The sequence below is a fragment of the Populus nigra genome, chromosome 5 (genome assembly GCF_951802175.1).
Source record: "Populus nigra chromosome 5, ddPopNigr1.1, whole genome shotgun sequence".
Taxonomy (NCBI): domain Eukaryota; kingdom Viridiplantae; phylum Streptophyta; class Magnoliopsida; order Malpighiales; family Salicaceae; genus Populus; species Populus nigra.
Window position 1 is genome coordinate 18,042,643 of NC_084856.1, and position 9,356 is coordinate 18,051,998.

A 9,356-nucleotide genomic window follows, 5' to 3' on the forward strand; every position below is an offset into this window, starting at 1 on the left:
CACGGTGGAACTATCTTCCCTGTCATGAAAAAACACAATAAAATGGCAGTGTGATGCCTCTGACACATTCGGAGTGACGGATAACAGATGTTGAGAAGCTAAGGATACTGGGCCTTTTTTACAGGTTAAAATTCTAAAAGACAAAATATATTACGAGGAGATTTTTAAAATATTTATCTTTTATTTTTATTTTTTTTACTTGCTAGTACAGTTCTTTATATAAAAATAACTAGAATGTGTCAGAGGCATAATCATACAAGATAAAAATAAGAAAAAAAAATAAACTTAAAAAAATATTTTTTTTTAAAAAAAAAACTCTACATCAGAAACTATTATCTATCAAGAATATTATTTTATACATTATTCATCTTATTATAGGTTTCTAACATTTTAAAAATACATGTATTCTTATCATTGTTTCTATAACAACACCTTTTAAAGTCATTCGTTGTGGATCCCTCGTACAATATTTTCGTGTGGAACATCTTTTCGAGAATCCACCTATAAGATTTTTAATAACAATAACTAACACAAATAAAAATAAAATATTAGTTCCTGAATGTCTATTTCCTTAAAGAACCTCTTCATCTTCTTTTATATAAATACAACTTATTTTATGATCCCTTCTACTATGATTATTCAATACTACATAACAATTAATTGCCACAAATCATTAAGTTCTGATACACATCATCTACAATTTCCAACCAAAATCACAGGAATTGTTGGGCTATGTGCATGTCATCTATGATCTCCAACCAAAAATACTAGTTTTTTTGTTGAGCTTTAATACCATATGATGTAGACAAACTTGTAGATAATAAGGTTTTTACAAGTTAAAACCCTTGATTACAAAGAATATCATAACTACGGGGAGAATTTTAGAATACTTAATTTTTATTCATCTTTGTCTCACCTGTTAAAATATTATTATAACTCTTTATATAGAAAAAAATCTGGAAAACCTAGTAATATTGAATAGAAAAAACAAACTAGAAAAATATCGTAATACACTATAAGAAAAATACAATTAACGATGAAAAATATATATTTTTAAAAAGGCTCCTACATCAATAACGGAGTTTGTTACAGGTCAAAACCCTTGAATATTAAGAAAACTATAATTATAGGAAAATTTTTGAAATATTTAATTTTATTCTATGTCTCACTTGTCAAAATACTATTATAACTCTTTATGTAGAAAAATCTAGAAATATACTAGTGATATCAAATAGGAAAATTATTCCCTTTAAATAGGAAAAAAATTTATAAAAGCATAATAATACATAACAAGAAAATTAAAATAAAATTAATCTATTTAACCCAATCGGGTCTTCATCCAAACCACGGATATTTCTTCCTTCTTTAGAATGCACTTATGCTTTGAACATCGTTTTTTTATACTAAAATAAAGAAATGATTCGGCCCGGCATAGATCTAGTATATAAACTATACCAAGTTGCTGGGTGAATAACTTTATTCTAAACTCACATTTTCTATTCAATTTCTATGTCTGTTATCATTTTAATTTTGGCCTGCCCGAGCTTTAATACCAACTTAGCTATGATACATCATTGGTGCATACTATTCTTTAATGTAAAAAAAATATCTGGACATTTTTTATAATTTTTTCTAGTTAAAAAAAAAACTCAACATCCATCTGTCCAAGGATTTATTTGAATGCTCTATATCATTGTGGAGAGAAGCCGGCCATGAAATGGCTCAGGCGGAGGTTCGAGTGAAAAAAACACGCCAAGAAGACCAAGCCCGACCGAATAAAGAAAAAACAGAGAGCCATGAAAAAAAAATGGACATGAACAGAAGAAGCTCGCCACCCAAGGCAGCGAGCCCAAAAATGAAAGAAACCCAGCCGAGAAAAGTAGCTCCCAAACATAGTCCACGAAGCATCCAGCCATGAAAAAAGACTGCAAAACCATGAGCCGCCACCCAAACCAATCCAAGAAGCCACCACTTCCAAGCCCAAATAACAAACAACCCAACCACAAAGAAGGCTCAAGTCAACCCCAGCCCACCACCAAAGCAGCTAAGCCACCCAAAACACCAAATACCAGACAGGGAAAAAAAACAAAAACCCAGCCACAAAGAAGGCTCAAGCCAACCCTAGCCCACCACTGAGGCAGCCAAGATAACCCAACAAATCGAAGCCACCCAAAATACCAAACCGAACTAATGCGAATTTTATAGATATAAATTAAAAGAATTTCACGAACGCGTTATCCCGTATATGAATGCCTTGTCTAAAACCTTATTAGGAAATTCCCTACCCGTTAAATTGTTTTTTTTCAAAAAAGCTTTTATTCTCCAGGAAGAGATGTCTAAACAAGAATAAATGCAATTGATTCCAGGAAGCAAATATACTTCACATAAAAAAATGGGGGCGTGGTAGCTGGATTTAAGAAGCATGTGATTTTTTTAAGTAAAAAGCACGTGTTTTTTTAAATAAAAAACATGTTTTTATAGCTTTTAGAAGTGTGATGTATGTTTAAAAAGTATTGTACCTTTAACAAAAAGCCACCACACCTCTAAACCAAACATTCTAAGTTGGTAGCAAAGTGGTAGGTAAATGACTTATTATTTTGGTTGTGATGCAGTCATTGCATGGTATTATATATATTTTTTTATTAACATGAATATTTTTTTATGCATACTTGACTAATTTATAAATACTCTATATCTTTATTTTATATACACACACAAGACACACTAGAGTTAAGATTAAGCTAAATAAATATTCATATTTTATCTAGAAAACATAAAACAAATTATATGAACTCATAGGGATCTTATCTTGGTTTTAAAAAAAATGATACGGAAATAGAATATTATCGAGCATAGTTGAAAGCAAAATGGTGGAGCGTTAAAAATAAATTTAAATTTAATTTAATTTGATAAAAAAATCCCTAATATTAGGTATTTAAATAAATATTCAAAAGAAGAATGGACCAATACTAGTTTTAAAAAGGAAGGAAAAGATTAAAAAAAACAAAATCTTTTCTCCTCTCAAGACTTCCTTATTCCTTCCCTTGCAATTTTAACATTTAACAAGGGATTAAATATTACCCACCCTAAAAATTTTCTTATACCTCACAAATTGAATTAAGCAATGCTTACAATTATAATTTCAAAAAAATAAATTTAAAAAAGCTAAAAAATATTTCTTTTTTCTAAGCTGTAAATGCTGAGATGTGTTCCGTAGATGCGTGGGCGAGCAGACAAAAGAGTGGGGCCCGGGGGGTAGGTACAGCAGTTGATTTGGACGCTGCTCCTCTTCTAACCTTCTCGCACAGGAAGCTTGCCAACTCGTCCTTCAGCGTGACATGACAGGCTGCCACGCAGCAAGGCTTCTAGCTAGGAAGTACAAGGCACTTGCGGTTCACTGCCTGTGATACATCCTGGACAAATCTCAAATTAGCTCCCGAACTATATAGGTCAGGTGTCAATTTAGTCCCCAAAGAATATTTTTACTCAGCCTGTTGTGGTTGTTTTTTAAATTATTTTTATATTAAAATATATTAAAATGATTTTTTTTATTTTTAAAAATATTTTTAAGATAAATACATCAAAACAATCCAAAAAATAAAAAAAATAATTTTTAGTAAAAATAAAAAATAATTTTTTAAAAATACGGGTTAGTCTGCTCCCTCGATCGGTTTCTAGAGCCTGCTAAACGACGTTTTTTCTCCATGAAAAAAACGTACAATTTCAACTAAATCCATTGAGAAGATTTTATTGCGAGCTTTGTAAAACTTAAGGAGCTCCGTTGAGACAAAACTATTTGAGGTTTACAAATTCTATGTTATAAATTGGGCAATTAGTTTACAAAATTTTAAAAATCAACGAGTTGACATAGGAGTAAGAAATTTTGACAAAATAACGCGGTTTAATTATGTTATGCTTTTAAAGAATATGTTTTTGAAGAGCGACGTAGTTAAAACATGCTATTTGTTGCTTAATGGGTTGATTTATTTGTAATATATTCAGTAAAATTGGTTGATTAATTGCGAAAATAATAAGAAAAATCTCAAAATTGTCAAAACCAGAGGGCTTTGGCAAAAAAATTTATATCTAAAAATTTAATGGTCCACACAGCGATACAGATGCATCTATGAAAAAAAAAATCTTCAGAAACTCTTGTAAAAATTTAAGCGTTATCCAACTTTCGGATCAAAAGTCATGATATTTTTTGAGCTATTATTCTGGTATGACCAGACCTTCTCTTGAACCTACATCTGTCATGCCAATCCATAAACATATATGTTATGTCATCCACATAATATATTTTAGGCGGATTATCATTTAGTTATGGCAGACTTATACATGACTAATAAGGATCATTCATTGCTATATGAACAATAATTTTTTAAAATTTTAATTGAATTTTATTTCTGAATTTAGAAGCTAGACAAAGATAATTTTGATTCGTAAAACATATTTGAGATAAAAACTTTATAAAATTATAATTTTTATATAAAACAATCAATCGATTAATACAACTAGATTTAACCAGTTAAGATAAAAGATTCACCACTTTTGAGAAGCATAATATTTATTAAATTTCATTATTTAATTAATGTCTTTTTAAATAGTATTGTTATGCCAAATTTTTATGTTTACTGTGGTAATTTAAAAAGAATCTCAAAACAGGTCAGTGACTACCCCTTGGATGTAGCCTCGAAGTTTGAACTTGGTTTGACCATATGATAAAAAAATATAAGAGGATTGGATTGAGAGAGAGAGAGAGAGAGAGAGAGAGAGAGAGAGAGAGAGAGGGATTGAGTTATGATTAAATTGTGCTATTGTTTTTAAGTTAAAAACTCATTTATTTTTGTATTTTAAAAATATTTGAAATTTTTTTATATTATTTTTTATTTTAAAATAATTTTTTAATATTTTCAAATTATTTTAATATGTTAATATTAAAAATTATTTTTAAAAATTATAAAAAATATTATTTTAATATATTTTTAAATAAAAATCACTTAAAAAAACTATACTCGACCTACATACTGCATTAAAAGAGCAATTTGAAAATTGGCCTCCTCATTAGCCACCCGTCACACAATTTCTTACTTACCAACCCGAAAACTGACGACGGATTTATTTATTTTTATTTTTTTGGAACGGGGGCCCAATTGGTTGGTGACAAAAGATGATGGTGTCACCGTGCCACTCAATCTTATACCTAACATATATTCGGTATTTTTCCCTTCCAAATTCCAATACAGGAAACGACTTAGTTTTGAGCATCCCCAAACCAATAACCTAATCTCATCTCCTCACTTCAATTCAACAGTGAGATCAAAAAATACCCTTCCTTCCAGCCGGTCCATCTAATTCCAGGTCGCCACGCACAACTTAAGTGCATGCATCCACCTTCACGATAAGGCAATGTTTGGGATTTCAGCTAGAAAAAAATTGAATATTTTAGCTTTAAATTATTATTTTTTATTTTTGAGTATTTTAAGATATTAAAAATAAATTTTAAAAAGATAACTACAATTATCTATTAATCGTCAAAAAAAGCTGACTAACATGTCCAACTTCTAACTATCTTATATTTATATTATGTAATATACTTATTATATTACATATAAATATCACCATTTAGTTTTAGTCTGTGAGAATAACCCAACCACCGTTGTTGCATTAAGAAATAACAAGATCAAGGGAGGGCAACCCTTACGTGTGTGTGTGTGTGGGAGAAATTATTTTTTAAAATGTTTTTTATTTAAGAAATATTTAAGAAATATATTTTATATTATTATATTAAAATGATTTAAAAATATTAAAAAAATTCAATTTTAAAAAAATAAATTTCAACTTAAAAAAAAAAACAGGATTAAACTTACTTCCAAACACCCCCTTGCATCATGACTGACGTGTCCGACTTCTAACTTCCTAGTATCTTCATTCTGTCCTCCTCTCTGCTCTGGTCTCCTGATATTAGCTGGTGACTTCAATTCTCTGCTTCTTCATTTTTTTTTTATTTTGCCTCCTCCTCATTGAATTTTAAAATGTCTTACTAATTTTTCACATTTTTTTAGTAATAAAATACATAACAGATAGATTCATTGAAGTTTTTGATTGATAAATCAGCCAAAATGGAGGCAAATTTTGCACAAAGAATGCAAATTTCGACAACATGGATTGATACAGGCAATCTTGCAAGAAAACCAACTGGTTTTCTACGGTTTTCGGGGAGATTAAAGGAGCAGAAGAGACTCCAAGTGTTTGTTTCTGCTCAGTTTCGACCTGTAAGAGATGAAAATCGACATAGATTGGCTTCTTTTGAGGTTTCTTGTTCTTATAACAATTCTCGAGGTACAACTTCTAAGTCCTTTTCATTGCATCACTTGGATTTGTGAGATTTGTCTTGGTTGGAGATTTTTATAAGTTATTACAACTTCTAAGGCTATTTATTGTTAGATTTTCTTTTTCAATTCTCTTCTCTTCTTTTGTTTTTTTTTTTTTTGGATTTATGGCACCTGGGTTTTGGTTTTTTTTTTTTAAGAGCCTATCTGAATGTGCAGTTGGAGCTGCTTTTTGCGTTTTTTCTATAATGTTATTGGGTTCATTTGTGATCTTTGTTATTCCTTTTAGCTGATAAGTGAAAATGGTTTCGGAACATTTTTGGGGTCTGTATCAGTTGATGGCTTTAATCAATGGAACTTTTTGAAATCTGTACTTACGGTTTCTAATATCTTGATGGTGTAACAGTGCTTTGAGAACAGATTCTGGTTAAATAATGTAAAAAGATTATGAGGTTATTGTTTCGGCATAAGTTTTAACTTCCTTTCTATTTTCCTTTTGGATTTTGAAAGATCCTTTTTACTTTTGTAGTTTCGACGTTGGAATCTGAGAGTCTCCAGGATTTGCTTGACGATGAAGCTTTGATTTTGAAGGTATGAAATGCTTCTATACTCACTTGTTTCGAATGAGATATCTGATAATATGGTGCATTTTATTTTGCTCCGTGATCTTTTGGCATCCGCTTTACTTTAAAATCTGTGAACATAGGCCTTGATGATCCAAAACCTAGCACATATTTTTTTGGGCATGTAACTTACAGACGTTAACAAAATTTGCAGAATAAGTCGCAGGAGATTGAGCCCTATTTAAACGGACGCTGTATATATCTTGTTGGTCAGTTTCTTTGTCTGAGTCTTATGCATTCTGTTAGAAATTGATTTGGTTACCCTGATAGTAAACTAAATGAATGTGAAAAGTGTAGGAATGATGGGCTCTGGAAAAACAACAGTGGGAAAGATTCTCTCGCAAGCAATTCATTATTCATTCTGTGACAGGTTAGTGCATATGATTGCTTATCATTTGGGGTTCTAGGAAAGATTTTAGTGTGCCTCTCCGATCTTAGATAGAACAAGGAAGAGGAAAAATGGAATGCTTCATAATGCAACATAGTAGAAATCTCTCTTTTGTTGTTTTTACTGTTCCTGAGGTACATCCAGTCATTGGTTGGGGGCTCCCCATCTCAAGAGATCTGATATTGAAATGTTATGTAGAAGTTTTGAACACTGGATGTGCTATTACTTTGTCTACATCTTTCTAACATCATGCAGGTTATCCACTTAACTAGTAAGGTTTTTTATGTTAAATAATAATTATTTTGTTCTGCATTTTCATGGATTTCCAGTGACACATTGGTGGAGAAGGATGTTGGTGTGACTTCTGTAGCTGAAATATTTCAAATATATGGAGAGGATTTCTTCAGAGATAAAGAGGTGCTTTAGGAAGATTACATTTTGAATCTCCCCATTGCAAATTTTACTCTATACACATTGCATTGGATTTTATTTAGTTAATAGCATTGCAATATCTGTCTTTCTGAAAAGAGAACTGATGATAAGTTAAATTAGTGGCTGCTCATTTAGTAGTTGTGCTTGTTGTTCTATCCAGCTGGTTCTATCTATTTGCTAAACTAAATGTGAAGTCAATCTAAAAACACTTGTGCAAAGTCAAATGCTTGTATAGCTATCATTTTTGCTCTTGGCCCCAAATGTTAATGATTGTAATTTTGTGCCTTTCAGACTGAGGCATTAGAAAAGCTATCACTAGAGCACCGATATGTTGTTTCTACTGGTGGAGGTGCTGTGATACAGGATGAAAACTGGTATAATAGTGGACATAACATATTAAATTTGAAGTCTTTACGTTCTGTTTATTTGTTTGTTTCCTTTATGCGTGTTGATTTGGAATGTCAGCACTCCTCTCTGTTTTGTTCATCAGGACGTACATGAGGAAGGGGATTAGTGTCTGGTTAGATGTGCCTTTGGAAGAATTGGCACAGAGGATTGCGGCTGTAGGAACCAAGACTCGCCCCCTTTTGGATAGAGAGCCAGGAGATGCATACACTAAGGTAGGTTCTTCATTATCTGAACATGTTTCTTTTTGAAATATCACATCTTATCTTGTGTCTTGACACTTACGCTTACTACAGGCATTCAGGCGTCTGTCTGCTCTGTTTGAACAGAGATATAAAGCTTATGAAAATGCTAATGCAAGGGTTTCTCTGGAAAGTACGTGTGCTTGAACCTATGTCAACTTACAGTTATGATGTATTTTCCTTTTGCTTTGTGATTGGTAATATTTTACACATCAGTTAATTGAAAATTCTGAAGATAAGTGCTCCCATGTGCAGATATTGCAGCCAAACTGGGATATAAAGATGTATCCAATATCACACCACCTATGATTGCGATTGAGGTTTTTCAGTCTCTCTATGTTTTCTTCTTAATTTACTTGCGCAAGACTAGGGCAATAGTTTTCTTAACACATTTATAGAACTTCAACAAAAAAGTTGTGCGTTGGTTAGGTGTTCTTTTCTTTCTTTTTTGTTACATGCCACATAATTATCACGCTCATCTAGTGGATTGACTGGTTGGAGTTGGCCATTTTGCAGGCAATTGAACAAATTGGAAATATCCTGTAGGACCTAAGTGGCATGTCTGCAATGGGATTCTATTTTAACAACCTCTAATTATGGCACTTCATGATTTTCTTCGTGGTTGGATTGCTTCTCATGCCATGTTTCCATTTCTTGAGTTGTAGAACATGGCTTGGGTGATGCATTACACGCAGCAGGTTTCCGTCTTTTACCAGTGTAAGAGAGGTTTTGCAAAGTTGAATTGTGCATATGGTTGGCGCCACTTGATCATATATATGCCATGGGATCAGATAAAGGTTAGAGATTAAGCATATGCTGTTGATTTTTGTCTTGTGGATTCCTACCTGGCCCATGTATCCAAGGATTTTCTTGCAAGTGAACTGAGGATTATATTTTCCAGTATATATATACTATATTGCTGGACGTTTCTATA

The 9,356-nt window shown here is 31.9% G+C and overlaps 1 protein-coding gene across 3 annotated transcripts; it reads left to right on the top strand.

Moving 5' to 3' along the window:
• The first annotated feature begins 5,861 nt into the window (after positions 1-5,861).
• LOC133693879 (shikimate kinase 1, chloroplastic) lies at positions 5,862-9,356 on the top strand. 3 transcript variants are annotated; one of them, XM_062115239.1, is made up of 11 exons: positions 5,862-5,971; positions 6,066-6,342; positions 6,862-6,923; positions 7,110-7,164; positions 7,253-7,325; positions 7,673-7,760; positions 8,067-8,149; positions 8,266-8,395; positions 8,477-8,555; positions 8,678-8,742; positions 8,939-9,356. In XM_062115239.1, exons 2-11 carry the CDS (start codon positions 6,123-6,125, stop codon positions 8,966-8,968), a joined length of 885 nt encoding a protein of 294 aa, XP_061971223.1. In that variant the 5' UTR covers positions 5,862-5,971; positions 6,066-6,122; the 3' UTR covers positions 8,969-9,356. The 3 variants fall into 3 exon arrangements, with proteins under 3 accessions (XP_061971223.1, XP_061971224.1, XP_061971222.1); XM_062115240.1 differs by having other exon boundaries at positions 5,863-5,971; positions 6,118-6,342; XM_062115238.1 differs by lacking the exon at positions 5,862-5,971 and having other exon boundaries at positions 5,978-6,342.

What these genes read in the sequence shown, in the direction of transcription:
- LOC133693879 (XM_062115239.1), top strand. Translation starts at nt 6,123, where the DNA reads ATGGAGGCAAATTTTGCACAAAGAATGCAAATTTCGACAACATGGATT. An exon ending in CATTATTCATTCTGTGACAG is followed by an intron (nt 7,326 to 7,672) that starts GTTAGTGCATAT and finishes ATGGATTTCCAG; the next exon opens with TGACACATTGGTGGAGAAGG. An exon ending in TGCAAGGGTTTCTCTGGAAA is followed by an intron (nt 8,556 to 8,677) that starts GTACGTGTGCTT and finishes TCCCATGTGCAG; the next exon opens with ATATTGCAGCCAAACTGGGA.